Below are 27,191 nucleotides of genomic sequence, written 5' to 3' on the forward strand. Positions count from 1 at the left end.
CCAAATTCTTTTCTAGAAGAGCTATGGAAGTTAGTGTCATTCTGTGGTAGTCTTTTTTTCTGTCCTTTGCAGCTAGGACTGCAAAGAACAGAAACTTTATCTCAGAAGTTTCAATAAAGGATCTGTTGATCTTTGAGATATGTATGTGACAGGTCAGCTGAGTTCCTTGGAAAGCTTTGGCGGTGTTGCTTCCTTTTCCCTCTTCCTCTAGGATTCATTTTACAGGTTTTGGCCCAAAGGCATGCATCTGGGATCAAGGTTCTGCTACTAACCCATGTTAATGGGAGCATCTCATCAGATTAGCCCATTAAGGCAACTGTGTAAAGAGAACAGAGGTCAGTGAGGAGATAGGGTGGATCTAGCTATGCTACCGGTTGATGTTGACAGCCTTGTTTGGTGTGTTGGCCCTTCTCAAAGTTGAGGAAGGGCAAAATAAATAGACTTTAATCTTTACCTAATTATCCGGAACACTGCTGTGATACATAAAAGCCAACCTGCTCGTGCAGGCCCTCTGACAATATGGTTCCTTTCTTTCCCAAACAGATAGCTGTCGGGCTGCATAATTTGTGAAGCATCTTTTACTTTGAATTCTTAAGATATTTTTTTATTCTCTCTGGCTGTCTCACATCAAGACTGGTGTCCCAAAGTGGATGTAGTTAATGCTGTAGAATAATCATAGTCAACATGCTATACAAAAGTCAGTCAAATGCTAAAATTGCAGATATTTCCATTCATTAATATCTTCATCAAACATGCACCTGTTTACATCTGTTTCATTTGCTGGAATTGGATAGTGACCGTAGTATTCAAAATATTTGACTTTTAATTTTGGGGTACAGGTTTCACTCCTAGCTTATGTAACTTCAGTTTTCTCTGGAAGGCTGTACTGAGCTCCCTGAGTCCTAGAAGTATAGAACTGGAAGGGACCTTGAGAGGTCAATCCCCTGCACTGAAAGCAAGTCTATGTAATAACTAGACCATTCCTGACAGGTGTTTGTCTAACCTGTTTTTAAAAACCACCAATGATGGAGATTCCACAACCTCTTTAAGCAATTTGTTCCAGTGCTTAACTATCCTGACAGGAAAAACTTCCTAATGTCCATCCTTAACTTCCCTTGCTGCAATTTAAGCCCATTGCTTCTTGTCCTATTGTTAGAGGTTAATGAGAACATTTTTTCACCCTTCTTGTAATTTATGTACTTCAACTTTTATGTTCTCCCTCAGGCTTCTTCAGACTAAAGAAACCGAATTTTTTCAATCTTCCTTCATAGGTCTTGTTTTCTAGACCTTTAACCATTTTTGTGTTGCTCTCCTCTGGACTTTCTCCAGTTTGTCCACATCCTTCCTGAAGTGTGGCGCCCAGAACTGGAAACAACACTCCAGTTGAGGGCTTAGCGGGGAATAGAGTGAAAGAATTACTACTTGTCTTTCTTGCAACACTCTCTTTACATCCCAGAATGATGTTTGCTTTTTTTTTCCCCCCCAACAATAATACACTGACTCATATAACCACTTATAAATCTGTTCAGTTACTTTAGAATAATCAAACTAAGATACCAAAGTAGAGCATAGAGGAGGAAAAATCTTCATGCTTTATTGGCCTTCATGGGTTGTTTTTTGTTTGTTTGGTATCTCCTTTAGAAATAGTTGTAAGTTGTCACTGAGGTACGAGAGTGAGTGTGGGTGGAAGTAATACCTTTTACTGTACCGACTTCTGTTGGTGAGAGACAAGCTTTCGAGCATACCAAGAGCTCTCCCAAACTTGAAGAAGAGCTCTGTGTAAGCTCAAAAGCTTGTCTCTGAGCTCTTCTTCAAGTCTGGGAGAGCTCTTGGTATGCTCAAAAGCTTGTCTCTCTCACCAATAGAAGTCAGTACCGTAAAAGGTATTACTTTCACCCACACTCATCGACCTGGTCTCTCTAAGATTCTGGGACCAACACGGCTACAACAACACTGCATACAACAATTGAGGTATATGTAGTTCATATGTCTGCTGCCCTATCTTGTGGGTAAGTGGGGGACCTTTTGTTTCAAGTGTTTGACACATTTCACTAACATTGGATTCAAAACACCTACATTAAACAATGAGTTGCAAAGACAGCATGATTGTTTCTCCCCTCTGCTCTCCACCAACTGAAGCACAGAATTAAACTTCTAGTTCTTACAGGGATTTATTTGTTCTACCTTCTCTGCAGTGGGTTGGGTTCAAACAAGCGCTGGTACCCTTTGCAGTTTTAAGCCTTTTTTGTTCTGCAGACCTGTCAACTCTACTTGAACCTGTAACTTGACCTCATTTTTCTAATTTGGTATGATCTGTACAGAACCAGTTTTCTTTCGGCATTTATTTCACACAGATTATGATGTTCATTTCCTACTTGTGTGCATCCTATTTTCTGCAGCAATAATAACCCAATTTTGAAAGAATGAATGGACTTCAGGGCAAGTTAAGCGTAGGCCTGATTATTAATCTGTGCACACTTTATCCTGACATGATGCCAATGCACAAATGTAGCAATAACACTTACTTCTAAGCCATCTGCAGAAGTTATTCTCAGAACTTTACATCTGAGCCCCAACATTGCAATATTATGTTTTGATGCTTCCTGGCATTTTGCATTATGATATAGCATTAGTATAGGATGATGTGTAATTAACATAACATTGCAAACCTTACAAGGCCATTTCAATATGTGATTTTTGTGGCTCTAACTCCAGTACGATATCTTCTCTTTTCTTTCCCCTCTTCTGGCAGTTCCTTTAGAAAGTGGGGTGGGTGAGGAATATTTCTCCTTCCCCCTCTTCATACTGCTTTTCTACACATCTGTTTCTTCCCTGTTTGGGGTGTGTGGGGCAAGGATAATTGTGTTCAATTATACAATGTGAAGGTTAATTATAGACCAATGCCTAAATTTTTAGAAAATTTTACCCGCCAGGTGGGTGCCCTAAGCTACAGAGTTAATTCTCTTGCCACCCCAATGAGTGTGCCACTGTGGATAAATATTTAAATACTCATTGAGCCAGCCAGAGTGTGACTCTAGCCTGGGGGTTAGACCCAGGGTCCAGCCATCCTGGTCCAATCACTATAATACATAGTGGAACAGCTTCAACAGGACAGACTGAGGGAGCCCTTTACACCCCAATCAGACTATCCCATAACTCAGTGGTTAGAGTAGGCTCCTGAGAAGTGGGAAATCACAGTTCAAATCCTCTTTTCCCCATTAAGTATGTGTGGAGGGGAATTGAACCTGGGTTTCCCATATCCCAGTTGAGTGCAGTAGGTGAAAAGTTATAAGGTGGGCTCCTCCTCTTCCAGTTACTTTTTTGTGTGGAATGAGGCAGGTGCCTAACTCATTCCCACAAGAAATGACTTAGACACCTAAGCCATCTAACTCCAAAAGAAGGGTTCTTTTTCATGGATCGCTCACAGATAGGTGGGATCAACGCACAACCCTCTCCTTGGCATTTTGCATTGGCGAGCAAAAATGGCTCCCCACCTAGCCTGCTGACTCTTGTGGGTTGCATTCTAAGATGCCTCTCCCCATTCATTGAATAGGAGCTTTGGCATCTAACTCAGGCTTTGTGGATTGCAGTGTTGTTCCTGTGACTTTTCTTGGCACCTCAAAGTGAGGCATTGCAATGCTCAGAGTCACAGCACCTAAGACCCTTTGGATCTGGGCCTAAGTGACCTGGGAGCACAAGTCCAATTGACTTCCAATTACCTGTGCTCTTGAATCACATTGGCATTTTTGAAAATCTCATGTGATGTGTCTTTTCTAGTTTTTTATTGCTATAACTGCTTCCTCTTTTCCCCCAATTCTCTGTTTACACTTTATTCAGAGTACCCTCAGTTTGAAAAATATTGGAGTATCTTTGGTATAAATATTCAATTATTCAAAATGCATTAGTAGCTGACTGTAATTATTTACTTGAAGTTGAATAAATGTGACACCTAAGTGCAGCATATTTATATTAAGGTTGCAGGATCCATATAAAACTCCTGTGATGAATTTATACCTCTTCATGTCTAATAAGCTGCAGTGCTCTGATAAATATCCATCCTAGAACTTGAGCAAAAGATGTGCCTAGAAAGCAAAGTAGCCTATGAAACACCTCTAAAGAGAATTCCTCCTTTCATGAAGCTGTTTTTGAGGAAGAGAACCTTTGTATGTTACAAAACAGGTCCTTCAGCTGGTTAGAAGGGTAGAGTATCCTTTCATCAAAGCTTATTGTATATCAAATATGCTCTTTACTTGTGTTTTCTAGTAAATCATTGCTGTTCTGCTATCACTATTGTTTTTGACTGTGCAATAGGCTTTTAGTGATATGCAGTGTATTCAGTACATGTTAAATTCTTAAATAAAAATAAATTTGTGTGTTTAGTGGCTACAGTGGTTTGAGTACTTATTGTTTTCAGTTTAATAGCTCCGAATAAAAAACAAAGGTGGCAGATGAATGTAATTAAAATAGTCTTGTACTGTTCTCCTACTGGTCAGGTCCATTGGAATACTTGATTGGCTAGGTGCTACTGTGCATTTGCTGACTGAGTTTTGGAAGGTAACTGATATACGCCTCCATTCTGTAACAAATATTTTGTGTGTGGGGTAGAGAAAAGGACAAACCACATCTGTTTTAAGCAGACACTTACAATGTATGCCTAGCAGCACTTTGTGCCACCAAGTTAAGTACAGGTTTTTATTATCTCTTGCTTTTTTTGAACTAGGGTCATGCTTTATCTTTAGATATGATCCAGATAAATCAAATGTTTGGCCTGTGGACTGGCTCTGGCCTTCTAGGCCCTCTTTCAGGTCATCATTCTTCAGTGATCCATAGCTGCCTGCCCTGCAGATACCTCAACAGGGCTCAACTTCTCTCCATTCTCTCACCTCTCAGGATAGTGCCCTAACTACTGAGCTACGGGATATTCTGATGTGGGGCTCTCTCAATCTCTCCTGATGAAGCTGTTCCACTGAGGATAAATAATTGAGTCATTGGGGCAGGGGGACTGGACTGGGTGCCACCTTCCAGATGGGTGCAGAACCATCAGGCTCCAGAGTCATTTTCTCTCTGTTCCAGTGACTCTAAGTATTTATCCACAGTGGATAGACAACCCAGACTTAGGCATCTATATCCAAGAGAGGGTGGGGCTTAGAGGACCCACCCCTCTCTTCAGTATCTCCCAATGACTATCGTAGACAGCTCCCCACCTAGCGTTTTGGCTTTTGTGAATCGTGTTCTAAGGTACCTCTCTCTCCCTATTCATTGTATTGAAATATCTGTGCCAAACTCAGGCTTTGTGGCTTACATTGGTGGTGTGATTTTTCTAGGCACCTAAAAGTTAGGTATTGCAACACTCAGCATCACAATACCTAGATCCTTTTGTAGATCTGGGCCTCTGCCCAGAATAGGGGCTCATGAGGACTCCGTTCCCCCACACGGCTTCACCATCATGGGATGACAAGTGAGAAATCCTTTCCCATGTTCAAAATACTCCTGGTGTATTGAGAAAAGCCCCAGGAGAAGGTACTAGGTCTCTCCTAAAGCACTCAAATGGCTGCTAGACAGCCTGGAGGAGCAGGCAGGCATTCCCACAAACAGTATATTTGTCCCCTTACCTGTCCTTGGTTGAGTAATCCTCAGAATAAACAGTTTGCTAGCTCACTCCATATAAAGTGCCTAGGGAAGTACCATATTCATCTCCCTGCCCGCCCCAAAAAACAAAAATAAACACCCAACCCTGCATGAATCATTCTATAGTATTTTGTTTGAGGGGGAAGATAGTTTCCTCTGAGGACCTCATAAGACCTGTGGATGTTAAACTAAGATTTTATATATAAACAAAGATACTTCACACTTTCTAAAGGAGACTTCCTTCCAAAAGATTCCAGAGGCCATAAGAGCAAGGACACACTACACAGCAATTTCAAACCTTTGACTGTAGCAATTTAGAAGGCAAGTATTCCTGACTGAGTAAGGAAAGCCTAGTTGGTGGCAAACAAGTGGCTTGTCTAAGGATATAATCCTTACTGTTAGTTGTGGGTTCACCATCTGATCAAACTTTGGCAGTTGTACATAAAATATTATTTCTTAACAATTTTCCTGTGTCTTCATGTGATGTGTGACAGGAGCAATGACTCAACTCAATAGCTACACGAAGGCATTGCTACACCCATTTATAGCAATAAATCATACCAAACATATCCTGTAGATCCAGGTTTACAAATGAAAGGCTTTTTAAGGAAACATTTAAAGAAATTAATATCTGAGAATGCAGAGAGGCCTCCTTCCTCACTGTCAAATCCAGTATAGCAATCCTTGCTAATCACAGAAATGGTATTCACGAAGAGTCTGTTTCCCTTAGCAGAAGAAAAAATCTAGAAGAGAGGTTCCCAAAGAAGATTTCAATTCCTTTTCTTCCAAAACCAATGAAATTCTCACCATGACAGTAGACAAGTGAGCATTTATGTGTAACAGCTAACAATTCCTGTACAAGACTTCCTTTTGACTTACCCTTTCAAGCCAGAGTCTTTAACAGCTGATAGTCATCACAGCAAGGCTCAGGTTGCAAGCTATGCATTCCGTGACATCATCCTAATCAGGGTCTTGTCCAGAGAAACAGATCTACTCATCACTTGAGACCTGTTGGAAAGAATTTATAGCTGCCAGTTGTTGAACATCAAACACTCTATGCAGAGACCTGCTCTTCGCAGGGTTCAAAATATGCATGGTTCTAGTCATATCTGTACTACTGTAGTAAAGGTTTGAAAAGACCCAATACTGCATTGCATCAGTTGTTTCCCAAGAGTCGCCAGCTATAGCCAATTATCTCCATCAGCTAGGATTGCTGGTACCAGACACTGGTATCATCCCCTTAGGAAGATTTTTACAAAATAGGTCTCCAGACATTCCTTATGAGGACATGGAACACTGCCGCCACTGGGCACAATGCAAAATTGGGTGGCATTCCTACCTCATGTCTGAAGGTAGGGAGTAGGTAAGTACAAACATGCTGAATACCAAACCCATTTTCACTCTAGACCTTGCATACGTATTCTGGAAGCAAGCCTTGCAGGCTGGGGAGCATATCATGAAGACAAAACAACCCAGATTTATGGTCCCTCACATAGGAAAAAAGAAAGTATCTAGTTCTCTCAAGATCACACCTTGTGTTGTACATATTTCCAAAGTTGGAGTTCACAGGTATGCCTGGGGGTAGAGAAAAAAATAGGAGCAACCTAGCAGGTTTTTCAGGTGAAGGAGGAGTGATTGTGACTCTGGGTGAGTTGTTTATTGTATGATTGCTTGCTAGCCATGTGCCTGCTTGATTGAAGTTTATAGTGTGGTCTGTATTGGGGACTGTATCCTGAGCCTACTGGCCTGCTAGGCAAGGCTGAGAGCGCCCTACTGAGGCACTAGTCTGCCATCCTATGATCCGTAATCCCTTTAAGATGTTTTGACAAAGAGACAGGGCTAACTCAGAGAACAGGGGTTTAAAAAGCCAGCTCCTAAGCAACTAAAGTAGCTAGCAAGTGAACAGGAGTAGGAAATGGGAATTTTGCAAGGGAGTTTCAAGATGGAGCATGAGAGCCAGATGCACCTAACAACCATACTTTGAACTTAGGCTAATAAATTCTGCACACACACACACACCCCCTGCAAAAAAAAAAACCCCAAAGAACAAACAAAACCCTGCAAGTGTAAAAATAATGGAGGCAGAAATCCAGCAGCAGAGTGGGACTGAATGCAGCATGTACAATTACCTGCCTTATGTGCAGATAGCATAGGTGTGCATTTGGTGCAAGTAGCTCATGGCCCTCAGAGACCTCGCACTGAGGATACCTCTCTATCAGAGAGGATCCCTATTATTAGGAAGAGACAGGTAATAGTAATGGAGGATTCAATTATTGGAAATGTAAACAGTTGTTTGTGATGACTGGGATAACTGCATGGTGAAACAGTTGCAGATCTCTCAAGACGTCTAAATAGATGCATGAGCAGTGCTGGAGAGGAGCCGGTGGTCTTCCTTCTGGCCAGGTCACTATAGTTTGCCCCTTCCAGGTAACAATGTTCCACTGGACAAACAGTCTCAGGCAGTTTTCTGATCCACTGCGACTGTACCACTTCCCCAGTGGGTGGTAGGGAACCTCAGGCCTGCCCAGTACTCCAGGATCCAGCCCAGGGACCCTATGTCTAGTAACCAATTACTTGGTTAATACAAAAACCTTAGCTTTAAGTCCCTTAACTCTGTATTTGCTGCCCTTTGGAAAGTGGAAAAGTTCTGTGACCTGCAACGTGAGGAGATCAGACTAGATGATCTTGATGGTCCCTTCTGGCCTTAAAGTCTATGAGTCTGTGTACTAAGCTACAACCTACTTGGCCTTGAAATTCAATGTATTAATTGCTTTATGTATTGCTTGCAACAGGTCTAATTCTGATAAATGGCGGAACCTCTGCTACAGGCTGCCCTCACGGCAGGTGTACAGCCTGTGTTCTACCCTTGCTTGGTCTTCACTTCTCCTTGCACTCAATGCTGCCATGTGAGAGAGTATGAGAAAAGTGAGCCTTAGGGACCTGAAGTCTGCTAGTTCCTCAGACCTAAGCAAGATCTTAGATCTGCTCAGTGCAGATTTAGCCATTACTCTCAGACATGAGGCAGGTGTCAGAGGAAGTGTACTGGGACTTGGATTGTTGTGGAGTGATTTTTTTTTGATGGAGAAGGGAAATGAGGAGTCAATGTCTTTTCAGCCTCGCTTCCAGTTATTTTACCTGTTTCTCTGACTGATGCTGCCTCTAGCTACTTCATCCCTGCTGTTCCACCCGAGTCATAATTTAGCAAGCAGTTGCAGTGCCCATCTTGCTAAAAAGTGACAGTTTGTGGCATTGAAAGCGTGGCTGCCCTTATGTACAAGATTTTTATTAATTATGTAGCTAGGTGGAAGCCTTCACTTTCTCCTGGCTGTTAATCCAGAAATGTTAACAAGCACAAAAATTACAAGTGAGCAAGTATCAGTCAAAGCTTCTCCCACACACCCCACCAGTGCATTTCAACCCAGACGTAGTGAGACCACTATGAATATGTAGATACCCACACATCCAGTTTTCTTTTAATCTGTATCAGGAGGTCAGCCAAGGATCTAGGCAGATGCTCTACAGTGAAGTAAACAATGTAACTTAAGGGAAACACAGTTTTCCTTATTTTAGTATCCTGAGTGTTAGAAGAAAATGGCAACCATCTCTACTAGGGCCTGATCTTGTGAGGTGCTCAGCATATTTTCAGATGAAACCTAGTGCTTAGTCTCAGATTACTGAGCATCTTTGACTCCCATTAAAACCAATGAATGGGAGGATATTTAGCCTGTTGCAATATTGAGCATCTGGTAAATCATCAGGAAGTTGGGCTGAATTACATTGTAAAGTGTTCTTCTAAACAGTGGGAATGAGGATTAGGACACTCTGATGGGGTGCCACTCACCACATTGGCAACTCCTTAGGATATCTGAGTTCTAGAATTTAGCCACTTCCCCGATGGTGACTGCAGTCAACTGTCCAGCCACTTTCCTGGTGGCCCCAGCACCTTCTGCACCCTCACCTCAGGGCCTCAGCCTGCCAGTCCCAGCAGGCAGCGAGGAGCTTGAGTTCCCTCTCCCTCCCGACCAGCACTTCTCTGTCTAGGGTGCTAACTTCTATCCACCTGCAAGGCAGCCAGTCTGCCCTCCTTGAGCTCCAGGGTGTAACTGACCCTGCTGTGCCCTGTGTTTCTTTTTATATGGGCCTGATCGGCCTTGATTAGCCATTCCTTGCAGCCTCTCTCTAATTGGCTGCTTCCTGTGAAGCTTCCTTAGGGCTCTATTAACCCTTTCCCTGCCAGTGAGGGGCAGACGCCCTATCAGACACCTAGACAATCTTGGATGGAAGCTTAATACATCTTCTCACTTATAGTTTCAGTCCAGGCTTCCTATTACAGTCCTGGCTCTGAAGTCCTACGCCCTTTCAAACCACTAGTGTCAATAGGAATTAAGGGCATTCAGGATTAGGTCCTTGAGCAGAAGAGATACTATGCATATTAATAAATTCATGGAGATACAGTGTTAGAATTTTGGGGAGAAAACACACAATGCCATACATATGCAAAGATTTTATTATGAGTTTGAGTTTTCCTAGAAATAAATTAAAAAACAAACAACTATTAGCCATTATGAAAATGAATGATCTTATGCAAAAATGTACATTGGAAGGTTGAAAACCAAAAAGCAACTTTTTTTCTTTTTTTGATTATGAGTCTTAAAATCAAGCGCTGTTCTCATGGAAGAAATATATTTATATACAATACAAACCAAAAAGGCACTAGAGCTGAAAATATAACCATATAAATAAAGTAGCAATATAAATTCAGATTTGTGATTTGGACAATTTAATTGGAAAGATCCATGATGGGAGAGATTTTCAAAGGCACAAAAGGCAGTTAGGTGTCCTATGAAAATCAGTGTTAGTTGGGTACCTAACTCATTTGTATCCTTGAAAGCCTCCCTCATTACTATGTGGTCAGAGGTCAAAGAATTGTATATTACTATTTGGTGAGCCATTAAAACATTTAAGTAATGGTTCAACAAACAAACCAGTTACTGGTTATGTGTTTAATTACGCTAAAGAATTAAAATATTTGCTGTGTTAAGGTTTTGCAATCCTGCTTACAAAGTGTCAACCTAAGTATTCTAGTTGTAACAATGGAAACAATTGTTCCTGATAACACTGAAGGGCTGAGTACCTTACTGTGCAAGTAATACCGTTGAAATCTATGGGACTCTTTGTGGAGTAAGATACTACAGTATTCTGGTCCTTAGCTTTTCAATTGCTCTCTCAAACGTAACATTTTTCCCTTTGTTCAGTTCAAACTATGTCCTTGTAAGAAAGTAATTTCTTTATTATCTGGGAAAGCTCTTAAGAGTTAATAAGATAGCAAAATAATATATGTATGTATACAATCTGATGTAGAATTTAAACAAAAATCACTGCTGACATACCAGATATGTATCTGTTAGTGACTTTAACATTATACAATTTCTTTTCCTTATACTTGGATGCTGTGGCTCCATATACCAATGGAGTAGTGCTCCATTTATATTTTTTCAGTTCACAATTTCCTGAAACAGCAAAACTTGTGAACATTTTACAATAGTTATTTAATTTACATATGAAAAATAAACAAGTAACATTGTTCAAACATTTTCTGTGTCTATAACTAATATAGTGCATAGAAGGTCAAAACCAACCAGGCCAAAACAGATTTCACTGAGGAAAAGATCCAGTGGTCATACAGTGATAGTACAGCTACAATACGATCCAGATAGTGGCTACAAGTGCAAAAGACAGGAATGTATGAAACAACATTTTCCCTGCACACACACACACAAACCTTTTCTTTTACAATTGTGGTTGGTTTAAATTTCAAGTCCTATTACCCATCCACATTTGCTTATCTACCTACATTTTTAAAAATAACATATAACCAATTAACTGTAAGAAACCTTGAATTATCATTTTTGTAAGGGCCCCAGGTGTGATTGGGGGAAGGGAAGAAAGGTTGGGTCAAATATTGTTATTTACCTAAGCTATTTAGCAGGCGTGACGTTTTCTGCCTGAAAATGCTGTCATAGACTCACATAAATGTAGGGCTTGAGAGGTCATCTTGTCCAGCCCGCCCTTCCGCCTCTCTCCCTGGCAGGAACAAGTATATCTAGACCGACCCTGACAGATATTTGGCAACTTGTTCTTACAACTTCTAAAGACAGGGACTCCACCACCTCCTTGGAAGTACTGGAGTACTTAACAATTCTTAAGGTTAGAAAATTTTTCCCTAATATCTAACCTAAATCTCCCTTGCTGTAGATTAAACCCTTTACTACTTGTGCTATTTTCAGTGGACATGGAGAGGAGTTGATCATTGTCCTCTTTCATAGAATCATAGAATATCAGGGTTGGAAGGGACCTCAGGAGGTCATCTAGTCCAACCCTTTGCTCAAAGCAGGACCAATCCCCAAATAAATCATCCCAGCCAGGGCTTTGTCAAGCCGGGCCTTAAAAACCTCACAGGAAGGAGATTCTATCACCTCCCTCGGTAACCCATTTCAGTGCTTCACCACTCTTTATAACATTCCTTAACATATTTGAAGACGGTTGTAAGTTTCCTCTTCAATCTTATTTTCTCAAGACTAAATATGCCCAGTTCTTTTAACATTTCCTCACAGGTCAGGTTTTCTAAACCTTTTCTCATTTTTGTTGCTCTCCTCTGGGCTTTCTCCAATTTGTCCACATCTTTCATAAAGGGTGGTGTCCGGAATTGGCCAGAAGACTCCAACTGAGGCCTCACCAATGCCAAGTAGAGTGGGACAGTTAACTCTCAGGTTTCACATATTCTCCAAAATGATGATATCCTTTTTTGCAACTGAATCACATTGTTGGCTTATATTCAGTTTGTGATTCACTCTAACTCCCAGATCCTTTTCAACAGTACTATTGCCTAGCCAGCCTTCCCCCATTTTGTATTTGTACATTTCTTTTTTTCAAAGTTAGGTGTAGTACTGTGCACTTGTCTTTATTTTATTTTATCTTGTTGATTTCAGATCAATCTTCCAAGGTCTGTTTGAATTCTAATCCTGTCTCCAAACGGCTTGCAACCCCTCCCAGCTTAGTGTCTAGTCCATTATCTATGTAATTAATGAAAATATTGAATAGTACCAGTCCCAGGACAGACCCCTGCAGGGACCTCACTAGATATGTCCTCCTAGTTTGACAATGAACAATTGACAACTACTCTGGAGTATAGTCTTTCAACCAGTTATGCACTCATTGCATAGTAGTTTCATCTATATCCCTATTTTGCTTATGGGAATATCACGTGGGACTGTTTCAAAAGCCTTATTAAAATCAGGATACATTGCATCCACTGCTTCCCTTTTTCCATTAGGCCAGTAACCCAGTGAAAGATGGAAATTAGGTTGATTTGGCATGATTTGTTCATGACAAATCCACATGATCGGTGTTGCAGAAACTCTGTCATGTGAATACCATACTGAAATAAATTAGGGGGTGATCTTTCTAGATGCTGAGTGCCCTCAACTCCCCTTATTGAGTGCTTCTCCAATCCTATCCTGTGAGGTGGTGAGCTCTTTCAGCATGCATCACAGGAGGAATTTGAATACTATGGCAATAGGTAGTATGAAGACCTAGCTAGTTAGAGGTGCTCAGGATCTCACTGGGTTTGGCCCTTCATGATGGAAACTCCTTTCCAGGTAAGTTTCAGAGCATTAGTCTTAGTAACTTAGACAGTGGCCCAGATATAAAACCCTTATGATGGCTTTGTTGTTTTTCCTTTTGAGACTTATCCTTTTCTGGTTGCACAAATAACAGACTATACCCACTAAAACCATTGCTAAGGCGAATTAACCCAGTGGCTGAGTTTGGCCCAGGTGTAACATTTTGCTTGATGTTTAGAGTGCATGCTGCTTACCAGGAATGGCAGGGTATTGCAATGAGAATCTCTGAGGGAAACTGTTCTTTCATCATTCTCTTTGTCGGTCTGTTTCTCTGTATAAGGATGGTCTGTCACAATTTCTCTTTAATAGGCAGAAGGGCTTGTTCCCTCCTCTGGTGAATTCAATGGCAAAACTCTCAGGGTATGTCTATATTGCGATAAAAAACCTGTGGCACCAAGTCTCAGGGCCTGGGTCAGCTGACTTGGTCTCGGGCTGCGGGACTGTAAAGTTGCAGCATCACTGTTTGGGCTGAGGCTGGAACCCTGGGCTCTGAAACCCTCCCTTTGTGGGGTCTCAGTATCCGGGCTCCAGCCCAAGCCTGAACGTCTACACAGCAATTTCGTAGCCCGGCAGCCTGAGCCCTGTGAGCCTGAGTCAGCTGACCCAGGCCAGAGGAGGCGACGCCTGGGGTCTCTTACTGCACTGTAGATCTACCCAGGTCCACTGAAAGCCTCCTGTACTTTTTTTTTTCCCCGAGTATTTTGTTCGTGTTGAAAAAAAATCTCATTTCAGTTAGGAAGATTTGGGTGAATTGCTTAGTACAGGGGTAGGCAAACTATGGCCCGGGTGCCGCATTCAGCCCTCCAGACGTTTTAATCCAGCCCTCAAGCTCCTGCCGGGGAGCAGGGTCAGGGCCTTGCCCCACTCCGTGCAGCTCCCAGAAGCAGCAGCATGCCCCCCTCCAGCTCCTACGCGTAGGAGCAGCCAAGGGGCTCGGCACACTGCCCCCTCAGCTCCCTTTGGGGAGGAACTGCGGCCAATGGGACCTGCGGGGCAGCGCCTGCGGACAGGGTGCCGCCTGTGGACAGGGCAGTGCACAGAGCCGCCTGACCGTGACGCTGCATAGGAGCTGGAGGGGGGACATGCCACTGCTTCTGGGAGCTGCTTGAGGTAAGCGCTGCCCGGAGCCTGCACCCCTGACCCCCTCCCGTGCCCCAACCCCCGGCCCCAATCCTGATCCCCCTCCCACCAGCTGAACCCCTCAGTCCCAGCCCGGATCACCCTCCTGCACTCTCAACCCCTCATCCCCAGCCCCACCCCAGAGCCCACACTCCCAGCTGGAGCCCTCACCTCCCACCTCCCTACATCCCAACCCCTTGCCTCAGTCTGGAGCTCCCTCCCGCACCCTGAATTCTTCATTGCTGGCGCCACCCCAGAGACCGCACCCCCAGCTGGAGCCCTCACCCCCTCCCGCACTCCAACCACCAATTTCGTGAGCATTCATGACCCGCCATACAATTTCCATACCCAGATGTGGCCTTTGGGGTGGGCAAAAAGTTTGCCCACCCCTGGCTTAGTAAATATATACTGATTGTTATACTTAGAGTGAGTTAATTCAAAGCAGCTTGAAAGCATTTCCTTTCAGGAAGAACAAGAGGGGGCATGGGTGCTGTACAAGACATTAGTACTTGGCTCTTTCAGTTACTCCAATACAGTGCTAACCAAAGCATGCATTAACCAGGGGAAGAAAGCTTTAAACAGTGCTTGTAATACCTCTCCTGAAAACATAAGTACATGCGTAACCTTCCTTGAACTCAATGGAACTGTGTAAGTCAGGAAACTTATGCACATGCTTAAGTATTTGCAGGATCAGGCCATTAGTCTAGGAAAGGTTTCTGAGGCATAAAATGAGTGATGTACCCTATATGAGCAGTTGATGATTATTCTTGCCCTCTATTAAAACAAATTAGAGTGGCCCGTGAGGCACAAGAAGGAACATAGTACAGCTTAAAATTAGTATAAAAAGTTATGCAATGGATCCTAGTTTTTAGTTCAAAGCTGAAGTGTGTATAGAGATGTTTTACAACAGATGGATTTTATATAATCAATGTATCAAAATTCTGATCAGTCAAGTAGCATTAAAATTAAATGTTTCCTCCATTTTCTGTTTATTAGCATGATAGATGTTAATTTTAAACAGGAACACAGTGCAACATGTTGAAACTGACTAGAGAAATTTACTGATATTTATGAAAAAATGGACCAGTATATCAAATTAAATAAAATGTATGAGCCTGGGAATATTATTCTGGAATACTTGTCAATGGCATGGGTGTCGATGCGCATGCTGACGTATCTCTGGCTTTTCCTCCTGCTTGAACTCCTTTCTGAACCAAGTGTCAGCTGCATCATCATTCTGTCTTGTTTATCTCCATTCTCAGACACATAGTGTCCCAGTTCATTCACATCCCCATCGCTGTAGCTGCCGTCCATCATCAAGGGCCGGGGCTGAGGTAGTCCGCAAGTACAAGGAAGCTGTGAATAAGGTCGAGTGTAGTTATATGAGATAGGAATTTGGACCCTGATGATCCTCCTCTCCTTATACAGGCAGAGGAAGCAAATCCTGGTGGAAACCAGGTTCCTGGGGGACATAGGAAGAGAGAGCAGTAGCAATGGAGTTGGGCAACAGCTCCCTCTGTAGCATGCCCTTCCTGGGGACCTTTTTTTCACTTGGTGCGGATGCTGCAATGAGTGTGAACGAGGGAATCATGCTATCAGGGGTGAGGGAAAGCTAAAGGAGTACTGCTGGGGGCCAGCTCTCTGCAGGGCTGTCCCTGGATCCAACTGGATGGAGCCCATTTTACCTTTGTAGCCCCTGATCACTGGGCTTCACGTTGTATAATTTGTAGTATTTACCATCTTTCATATTCTTATATGACAACAAAGGCTGGGATTTTATTTGTCAGGTTATTGTAAAAATTCTGAAGGACTGTCCATGCCGGAAGAGCCTAGTAAGTTCTAGGACCCTACATAGGAAGATGGCCTCTTCTGCTGAATCAGCCAAATATCAGGTGTTACAACTAGGGCTGTCCACAAACCGCAATTTCTGTTTCTCAGGAAATTCTGCTATTTTGAAATTTGCTTTAATTCTGAATTTCCCACAAAATAAACTTTTTGTGTCATTTTACCTATTCCTTCTTAAAATGTTATACTTTATAATAATATAAGTTTCTACATGACAAGTTGTTGCAAAACAAAAAATTGAGACACTTTGTTCTGATAAGATTGAAGGCTTATAGAAATACTTTGGTTAGTTTTTTTCTAAGCAAAATTTTGTTGAGATCAACATGTTGCCACAGAATTTTTGATTTTGATGAATCGGCATTTTCCAACAGAAAAATGTTTCAGTGGAATATTTTCAACCAGCTCTAGTTACAACCCTGTGTAAGGATGCAGAGATTCCTATCATGAGAAAGCAAAGCTGATAGGTCCTGTTAGCTCCATTCCAGGATATAAAGAGGGCTGGAGTCTCTCCTTGAAGCAGAGGGAACTAAGGGGAAGGAGAGAAGGAACTTGCAGGGAAAAAACCTTAGGAAAAGCCAAGCTCAAGAGGAAAGCGTAGGTGGAGGATTTTGTTGTTGTTTAACATAACAGCAAAGGCAAAGGGATCATTTTGAATCACCGCAGTCTCGACTGTTTCTGGAGAAGGGTGGGAACTCCACTTCTTTACAACTACAAATATTCCTGAGAGGATGCCCATTTTTAATTGCACACTGTAAACAGAGCCCTAACCTGTGATTAGATGTGTTTGAACCTTCCTTGTTGTCTGAACACCCACTCCATTCACAATACTATTTCTATCTGGTGTTATTTGCAAGTTAGTCTCTTAACTACAAAGAGAGAGAATTAAAAAGAAAAGATACCAAAAAGTCACATTACAATATGAATAGGGATTTTTTCCAGTTGACTTTACATGCTGAAGAAACTTAAGTGAGATAGGGTTCCAGATGACATTAGCTAACTTTTAAACTATCTAATGAGGAACACTGCACTGATACTTTTTCCACACACTCTATTCTTCCAAGGAAGTTTAGATTTTTCACATTGTGGATGCAGACTTTTGAAGCACGATCAGCCCATTCAAACACCTATTTCAATTACGTACAACATCACTGGACATAGTAAACTCACTTTGTCTCGCAGTTTCCTCTCCTTCCGCTCTTGCACTGTTGTCAGGTAGTTCACTGCTGCGTATTCCAACACTGAGAGAAAGACGAACACAAAACTGACCCAGAGGTAAATGTCCACAGCTTTGATGTAGGAAACTCGAGGCATGGAGGCGTTTACACCAGTAATGATTGTAGACATGGTCAGTACCGTAGTTATTCCTGGGAACACACCATCATCCATTCAGACATAAACAGTGAAGACAATTCAAACTGTGTTCTTTACAGCAAACATGAGGACTTATTTCTGAAGTTCTAATTTTTCCTTAAAATGTATCTTTCAGTTTCAGGGGTGGCTTAGTGGGATACAGAAATCCCTCATTTCTAACCCTGATTCTCATACTAAGGGCTTGTTTTCAGTACAAAGTTAACCTTGTGTTCTTACTTGAGTGCTGTCCCTAACCCAAACATCCATCCACACAAAAACCTCTCATTCAGATGTTGGGGCGCTTTACATGCGAGGCAGCTAGCATGTCAGGGAATAAAGGCTAACACTTGACTGCTGCCAACACTCAAGCTTCTAACATGAGCACTCTGCAGTGCGGATGCAGGCTAAGCAACTTGGGCACTGTTAATTTTCCAGTGCCTTTCCACAATTCTCTCTACCCTGGGTTTTTGTGCCATCTGCCTACTCCCTGCTTCTGCACTGGGAGTCACCTATCAGCTCTTATACATTTGAACCTCACATTGCACATAGCTTGCTATACCTGCAGCATTTCTATTGTGCTTCTACCACATGTGAACAGAAGAGCTGGTGCCTGGGAGATCATATTCCCACCATCCTGCCAGCTGACCAGAGACTGACACTGGGGTTTTGGTGGATCTCTGGTGTGAGGACAGCAAAGACCATGATTCTAGGGGCAGGACACAAAATCTACAGTTCTGTGATGTCATCTCCAAGAAGCTAGCTGAGGAAGGGATCTACCAAAAAGGACTTCAGTGTCAAGAGAAAATTAAATCCCTCAAGAATGGGGGTAGCAGAAGACGAAATGTCGTAGTACCCAACTTCCCAAGAATGTGCCAGAGGTGAGCTTCCTCGGAGGCAGAGAGGTTAAGGGCCAGAGTCTGAGAGCTTAATTCAAGTTGAGCAATACGTTATTCTGTGAGAAATCCCACTGATTCTAGCAGGATGTCTCATGGATGAAGGTACTACTCAACATGCCAGGGCATGAGAATCTGGCTGTAATTAAGTTGCCTCCTGCTATTGTTTCCCATTTGTAAAATAGGGATAATCCTATATACCTCCCTCACATGCAGGGCTGTTAGCAGGGTTAATTACTTAATGTTAGTAAACCGCTTTGAAAATGAAAAGCTCCACATAAGCACTATGTTTTTATTTTCTATTGCTGTAAGTCTCAACTAGGTTTCTAAGCATTTGATATCTCTGCCTTGGTATAAATGTCAACCATTTTGTAATAAAAACATGAATACCTATGTTCCATTCATATGTGTTCTATGTCTATACATATTCTCTCCATTAAGCAGGTTAATTTGCAATAAATAAGGCCCTGATCCTGGTTCAAGTTGAAATCAGTGGGAGTGGGATTGGACTCAAAGGCCATGTGTCTAAGATCCCAATCTTACAGAGTAAGCCTAGGGGTCTGCTTGCATGTAGCTCATTGCAGAACTGAGAGCTAAATCCCATAGACATCTTTGAACATATCACCTAATATTTTAATTCCAACAATAATTAATTTTATTGCAAAGAAAAATGTAAGATTGAACAGAGTTGCTGATGCTGGTTTTCACCTCTTGTTCTGCTACAATTTGTAAAGTGCTTTGAGACCTATGGATGGAAAATGTTCTGTACTTGCTATGTATTATAATTTGGACTGTTGATTAATCGTAGTAAACTAAAAAAAATTAATCACGATTAAAAAAATTAATTGCAATTAATCGCACTGTTACATAATATCAGAGGGGTAGCCGTGTTAGTCTGTAGCCACAAAAACAATGAGGATTCCGGTGGCATCTTAAAGACTAACAGATTTATTTGGGCATAAGCATCTGAAGAAGTGGGGTTTTTTACTCACAAAAGCTTATGCCCAAATAAATGTGTTAGTCTTTAAGGTGCCACCGGACATCTCGTTGTTTTTGTTAAACAATAGAATACCAATTGAAATTTATTAAATATTTTTTGATATTTTTCTACATTTTCAAATATATTGATTTCAATTACAACACAGAATACAAAGTGTACAGTGTTCACTTTATATTATTTTTTATTACAAATATTTGCACTGTAAAAATTATAAAGAAATGCAAAGAAAATACCAATGTGAAATTTCTAAAGATAGCTACAACACTCGACCCAAGGTTTAAGAATCTGAAGTGCCTTCCAAAATCTGAGAGGGATGAGGTGTGGAGCATGCTTTCAGAAGTCTTAAAAGAGCAACATTCCGATGCGGAAACTACAGAACCCGAAATACCAAAAAAGAAAATCAACCTTCTGCTGGTGGCATCTGACTCAGATGATGAAAATGAACATGCGTTGTCTGCACTGCTTTGGACCATTATCGAGCAGAACCCGTCATCAGCACGGACGCATGTCCTCTGAAATGGTGGTTGAAGCATCAAGGGACATATGAATCTTTAGTGCATCTGGCATATAAATATCTTGCGACGCCGACTACAACAGTGCCACGCAAACACCTGTTTTTATTTTCAGGTGACATTGTAAACAAGAATAGGCAGCATTATCTTCATAGAATCATAGAAGATTAGGGTTGGAAGAGACCTGAGGAGGTCATCTAGTCCAACCCCCTGCTTAAAGCAGGACCAACCCCAACTAAATCATCCCAGCCAGGGCTTTGTCAAGCCGGGTCTTAAAAACCTCTAAGGATGAAGATTCCACCACCTCTCTAGGTAACTTGTTCCAGTGCTTCACCACCCTCCTAGTGAAGTATTTTTTCCTAATATCCAACCTAGACCTCCCCCACTGCAATTTGAGACCATTACTCCTTGTCCTGTCATCTGCCACCACTGAGAAAAGCCTAGCTCCATCATCTTTGGAATCCCCCTTCAGGTAATTGAAGGCTGCTATCAAATCCCCCCTCACTCTTCTCTTCTGCAGACTAAATAACCCCAATTCCCTCAGCCTCTCCTCATAAGTCATGTGCCCCAGCCCCCTAATCATTTTAATTGCCCTCAGCTGGACTCTCTCCAATTTGTCCACATCCCTTCTATAGTGGGGGGACCAAAACTGGACACAAAACTTCAGATGTGGCCTTACCAGTGCCAAATAGAAGGGAATAATCACTTCCCTCGATCTGCTGGCAATGCTCCTACTAATGCAGCCCAATATGCCATTAGCCTTCTTGGCAACAAGGGCACACTGTTGACTCATATCCAGTTTCTCGTCCACTGTAACCCCCAGGTCCTTTTCTGCAGAACTGCCACTTAGCCATTTGGTCCCCAGCCTGTAGCAGTGCATGGGATTCTTCCGTCCTAAGTGCAGGACTCTGCACTTGTCCTTGTTGAACCTCATCAGATTTCTTTTGGCCCAATCAAACCAATTTGTCTAGGTTTCTCTGGACCTTATCCCTGCACTCTAGTGTATCTACCTCTCCCCCCAGCTTAGTGTCATCCGCGAAGTTGCTGAGGGTGCAATCCATCCCATCATCCAGATCATTAATTAAGATGTTGACCAAAACTGGCCCCAGGACAGACCTCTGGGGCACTCCACTTGATACGAGCTGCCAACTAGACATCGAGCCATTGATCACTACCTGTTGAACCTGACGATCTAGCTAACTTTCTATCCACCTTATAGTCGATTCATCCAATCCATACTTCTTTACTTGCTGGCAAGAATTCTGTGAGAGACCATATCAAACATTTTACTAAAGTCTAGGTGCATTTATCTTCTGCAAATGTAAACAAACTTGTTTATCTGAGTGATTGGCTGAACAAGAAGTAGGATTGATTGGACTTTTAGGGCTTCTAAAGTTTTAGATTTTTTTTTAATGCAGCATTTTTTTGTCCATAATTCTACATTTGTATGTTCAACTTTCATGATAAAGAGATTACACTACAGTTCTTGTATTAAGTGAAATACTAAATTGGAAAATACTATTTCTTTTGTGCAAATATTTGTAATAAAAAATTAAATATAAAGTGAGCATTGTAAACTTTGTATTCTGTGTTGTAATTGAAATCAAGATATTTGAAAATGTAGAAAACATCCAAAAATATTTAAATAAATGATATTCTATTATTGTTTAACAGTGTGATTAATCTTTAATTTTTTTAATCGCTTGACAGCCCTAATTATAATTATATAATAACAGAAAGAGAAAATGAACGCTGTGTTTGTTGTTCGCTATATTTTGGTGTGCAACTGTCATTTGTGATACTGACTAATACAGTTAAAATGTTGCTAGGGTAATAAAGAAGAGATGAATAGGGTCAGCCCATCCTAACCTACATGTGTAAGTGTGAGCAAGTGCAGTAGATTAATTCAGTGGCTGAATTCTAAGCTATGTGACAATGTGGTATGGTCTATATCACAGGCTGGGGGTTGATGCTGATGAGATTGTCTCAATAAGTAGGTCTTTGCTAGTGTATGGTCACTCAGCTGTGCCGATTACAAGATTATTTTTACCTAAAGGGACCCTGGCAGGTACAGCTCTGCGATCAATCCAGAAAGACACCCAGGACAGCATGACCATCAGAGTGGCAGGGAAATAAGTTTGAAGCAAGAAGAAGAAGATGTGGCGGCGTAAAGTGAAGTTAATGTACAGGCGATTGTACCACCCTGTACCACAGAGAGAAGGAAAAAAGGATAACTAACACCAAAGGAAAACCATCCACAAATACAATATAGGACATTTTGAGATCATTTCAACATCCACAGTGGAACAGTGCTATACTTTCTTATAAGAAAAATATTAGATGTGACCACTACAGGTTCATCTCCGTTGAAGAACAGAGTGGCTCTTAATCAAACCATCCATATTCTTGAAGTTTCATCACCTCACAGGACTGGATCTTTAGAGCAAAAATCACACCTGCTCTTGAAAGCCCCCTGTGCAAGGAACTCCTGTTGCAGTCAGTAATGATTGGAATAATGGGAGTTCCATGCAGAGAGGGCTTATAGGATGGGGACCCTCATTGTATATATAATTCTAATAAATGCACCAGATAACTACGTGGATATAAATTTAAAATTTCCAATTAGCTTTGCATCTGCAAATCTTCCCACACTTCAGTCAACTTCCGTGAGGTCCAGCTGTCATGCAACATGCTTCCATACAGGGATTATTATTCTTTATATAGCACCACAAATGTACCATTACACAGCACTGCACAAAGGGAGAAGTGTGATTGTGGGAGAATGTACCAGGCCCTGCAGTCCTACCACACCTTGCCCCAGGAAAGGGAGCAGAAGAGGTTTATCCTCAAGTCTGCCTCGAGAGGCTGCAGGGAGCAGCCAGTCAGAGACCACAAGTCTCATATAAAAAGGAGCTTCTGGACAGAGCAGTTCAGTTGCTGGCTGGCTACAGGAGCTGGAGGGCTGAACAGATCAGTGCTGTCTGTCATCTGCTGAGCACCTCCAAGGATGGTGCTCCTGGCTAGGTGCAGGAATTGCAGTACCTGGACACAGTAGTTGCTGGCAGGGACCAAGGAGCAAGGAAGGTGCTCCTGGCTGGTTGCATGGACTCAAGAAAAACTTCAGCCCTGAGATAAGGGTGAAGGTACTGGGGCTGTGGGGAAGTGGCCCAGGAAAACGCAGCAATTAGTAAAGGAATGCAGCAGGCAGCTGTTACTTACAGCGTCCCTGGGTCAGGACCTGGAGTACTGGGCGGGCCCAGGTCCCCCCCACCAGCCACTAGGGAAGTGGCTTATGAAGAATCTCCAGGGAGGAAGCCCTGGGGGCACTGCTCCATAGCAGAGCAGGGACAATTTGAGAGAGAGCCCAGAAGGCATGAGAGACAGTTTGAAGGCTAACCCAGGAGGAGCTATAACCAAGGTACTGCAATAGGCCTTGTTGGACTGGTTGAGGATTGAACCCAGGGACGGGGCTGCAGGCTGACACCAGCGGAGGGCACTGTGATAAGCTCTGTTGAACGGATTGAGGCTCGAGCCCAGGGATAGGGCTACAAAGACTGTACTGAGGGCACAGAGGTAGGCCCTGTTGGATCACCTGGAAGGGGTCTGTTTTGTGTGTTTGTTTCACACATGGACTGTGTGTGACTTGGATGGATGGCTGAGTCACTGGAAACCTGCCAGAGAAGTTAACTGCCAGGTGCAGCTACAGGGGGAGTGCAGGCACACACACACACGATGGTATGAGCTCATGTGAGGTGAGTGGGCCCCATCACAAGTGGTACGAGAGTGGGATCCTTTTGGCCCAACCCCTGAAAACAAGAGATACTACAATGGAAGAGGTGATCCACCTGGTAGTGGCAGGCAGCAGCAGCAGGTAGCCACTATGCCGCAGAAGCAGCGGACCCAAGCCCTGCTGATGCAGCTGTTGGAGAACCAGCAGAAACAGCAGGACACTCAGTTTGCAGCACAACATCGATGGCAAGAGACCCACTCCAGACAGTAGGAGTGGATACAGAGATGCTTGGGTTACCAGGCTGGAGGCCTGAAGCCCAGCCGTGGAGATGTTATGGGCATTTAAGAAGGGGCTTGCCCTGGGGTGAATGAGCGAGGAAGGGCAAGGCTTAATTGCTTTTATTGTGGAGTGGTGGGCCATGTTAAAAGGTTTTGCTGCAAGAGGAAAGGCAGGGACCCCAAGGATAAAATAGATGAGAAGAGCATGTCTGATGGTGCAAATCCCTATCGCTAGGGGCACCAGAGCTGACACCAGAAACAGTGAAGACTATCACAGCTCAGCAGATCCACCCCATGAAGAGTGTAGGAATGCAGAAGGGAATCACTCAGGTCACTGAGGCAGAGACTGCTGGTCTCTGATTGGCTGTTCCCTGCAGCCTCTTGAGGCAGCCTGCAGAACTCACCTTTTCTGCTCCCTTTCCTGGGACGGGGTGTGGTAGGACCGTGGGCCTGGTACACCCTGTCACAGTGATGAACAAATAATTAAGTCCAAGTTTGCAATTCCTCATGAACTTTGCCTATGCTTCAGCCCTTGTGGGAAAGGGAATGCCTTGGACCATTTGCTAGTGAGTCCTTTGTGGCCAATTCAAGGGTAGTTTTTATGGGCCCCAGTTTTTTGCACTGTAAAAAACATACCAGTCTATCTCTTAAGGCAGAGGTAAAGTTGATCTCATCTGATTGGGGCGGGAGGGGAGAAAGCAAAAATCTATTATAATTTCACAACTTTAGCAACATTCACTTACCTGTACTGCTGTAAAAGGCAAGCTTTGTGGTGGTGTGAAACTCCTGTATAAGGAACTGGGATAGTGATATCCTCTCATCTGTTTTTAGGGAATCATTCCCATTCTTCCAGTACAGCATTAGATCATCTTCAGTGTAGGCATCTAGGAAAGTAGGAGTAAATCTTTGGTGCAGTGCAATTATACCAGATAGTATTGAGTCTACAGTTCAGAATGGGTCAATATGTCTTCAAAGGTAGGTATGAAAGCTTTGGCGGAAACAGCAGATTTTCTGCCAGTTTGATCCAGTATTAGTGATGGTCATGGATGATTGTGCATGTGATTATGGTTAGGGCTACGATTTAGTCATGGGTATTTTTAGTAAAAGTCATGGAGAGGTCACGGGCAATAAACAAAAATTCATGGCTGGTGACCTGTCCATGACTTATACTATAAATACCCCTGACTGAATTTTGGGGGGTGTTACTGGGAGGGGTATCTGGGGAAGGCCAAGCCGGGGCCCGCTGCTGTGGGTGGAGGGAGGGCACATCCAGGGGCTGCTGCTGGGGGGGGCCAGTGGCACCAGCTGCTGGGGGCTGATGGAGCAGTGACTGCTCCAGCCACTCAGGCAGTCCCTGGGGCCAGCCACACTGGCTGTTACTTGGGTGGTCCCCAAGGCCAGCTGCTTGGGCAGCCCTGTGACTTCTGTGACCTCCGTGACAAACACAGAGCCGTAATTATGGTAAAGGATCATTCTGGTTATTGTTATGAGCTGGTTTATGCCTTGTTATAAGTTGAGTTAAAACCTTGTTGAAACTGCTGTGTGAATGCACCCTTCATTTAAAATGGTTGTAAGAAACACTTAAGGCCTAATGGAGTCTGGCCACACACTAACACCAGGGAGGCAGAGGGTTCCCTCCTGTTCTTACCAGGTGGGTGAGTGAGTCTGTGGGTGTGGAAAAAGTCTAGCTGAGGGGGCAGACAAGAAACCGAGACTGAGGGTATGTCTACATTGCCCACCGGATCGGCGGGCAGGTATCAATCCAGTGGCAGTTGATTTATCACGTCTAGTCTAGACACGATAAATCGATCCCTGAGCTCTCTCCCATGGACTCCTGTACTCCACCGCTGCGAGAGGCACAGGTGGAGTCGACGGGGGAGCGGCAGCAGTCGACTCACTGCGGTGAAGACACCATGGTAAGTTGATCTAAGTATGTCGACTTCAGCTACATTATTCACGTAGCTGAAGTTGCATAACTTAGATCGTTCCTCCCTGCCAGTGTAGACCAGGGCTAAGGCAGAGCAAGAAAGCCAAGCAGGAGTCTTCAAACATGATGTGACCCTTGAGCATGCCTAGAAAGAGCTTTTGAGTCTAGGGTGGGCTAAAGAGGGTTGGGGCTGGAAACAAAGAAGCTATTCCCTTGTTTTGGTTCCTCCTGTATACGGAGAAGAAGGACTTTGTATACATCTTGTAAATAAACAAGACTGCATCCAATAAAATACCAGCCTCCATCCATTTCTACTCTCAACTGGAACATCCTCAAGGCCCCAGAATTGGACTAGTTGCTTGGGTGAAAAAAGTGGTAACATAGTTTGATTTCAAGATGCCTTAGCCCTGCATCTTGCAGAGAGTTATGGTGACTGCTGTGGGGCATAATAATCACCTCTTTCCTTGTGTTCCAATTACATTTAGTTGTCTAGTGTTGGGTTGTATACCAGGGTTAGTTATTCCCAGAAAAAAGACAAAACAAAACCCCATCCCAAGCCCAAAAACAACTGTTAAAGCAGCATTAAGGTTGTAAATGCTTATTAACAATGCAAGGGGAAAAATATGTTAATAGGATACAGTTGTTTAAAAATATATATGTATGAAAGCCAGGACATTCGAAGTTAGGTCAGATTTAGAAAAAGGAGCTCCATGAGGATGCGAATTTGGATGTATCTTTATTATGTACTCTGGCTAAATTCGTGACGCATATCAGGTACATTGATTTATTTGTTGAGTTGTACAGTGCAGTGTGATTATCTGAGGCAAACCACACCTACGATTATTGTAACTGAAAGAGGGCAGAGGAAAAGCTTTCCCAGTTGTTTTCAGTTTGTTGACTTTGGTCAGAGTTGCAGGTTGTTCTGCACTTCTGAAAAACAGGCCATTTACTTAGGTGCCTGACATGAATTTAGGAGCCTAATTTTAGGCTCCCATATTTGAAAATCTTGGTCTACATATGTATCCTGTTTACTTACAACTTTCAATTTCCAGCGAACACGTCTGTGTGTCCAGGGGGAAGCGACTGAAATCCATGTTGCACATTGCAGTTACTGTGACCCTAGAAATGAAAAATACGTGTTTAAAAACTTTCCTCTCTTTCATGACTGAAAAATGGTAAAGGAAAAACAAACAAAACTGCAAGTTAGTTTTGTATGAAATAAAATAT

The 27,191-nt window shown here is 42.8% G+C and overlaps 2 protein-coding genes across 5 annotated transcripts in view; one reads left to right on the forward strand and one right to left on the reverse strand.

Annotated features, from left to right (window-relative positions):
• Positions 1-27,191, forward strand: part of PM20D2 (peptidase M20 domain containing 2) — a 65,892-nt gene that overhangs the window by 33,569 nt on the left and 5,132 nt on the right. The gene's annotated exons all lie outside the window — the stretch shown is intronic.
• The window catches only part of GABRR1 (gamma-aminobutyric acid type A receptor subunit rho1), an 82,076-nt gene continuing 70,268 nt past the window's right edge, over positions 15,384-27,191 (reverse strand). For all 3 annotated transcript variants that reach the window (XM_043542654.1, XM_043542655.1, XM_043542656.1), the window contains 4 exons: positions 27,001-27,083; positions 24,781-24,921; positions 17,442-17,638; positions 15,384-15,785 (listed from right to left, as the gene is read on the reverse strand). In XM_043542654.1, coding sequence (XP_043398589.1) covers positions 15,498-15,785; positions 17,442-17,638; positions 24,781-24,921; positions 27,001-27,083 — 709 coding nt within the window. In that variant the 3' untranslated portion in view covers positions 15,384-15,497. The remainder of the gene's footprint in view (positions 15,786-17,441; positions 17,639-24,780; positions 24,922-27,000; positions 27,084-27,191) is intronic.

This window comes from Chelonia mydas, chromosome 3 (genome assembly GCF_015237465.2).
Source record: "Chelonia mydas isolate rCheMyd1 chromosome 3, rCheMyd1.pri.v2, whole genome shotgun sequence".
NCBI lineage: Eukaryota > Metazoa > Chordata > Testudines > Cheloniidae > Chelonia > Chelonia mydas.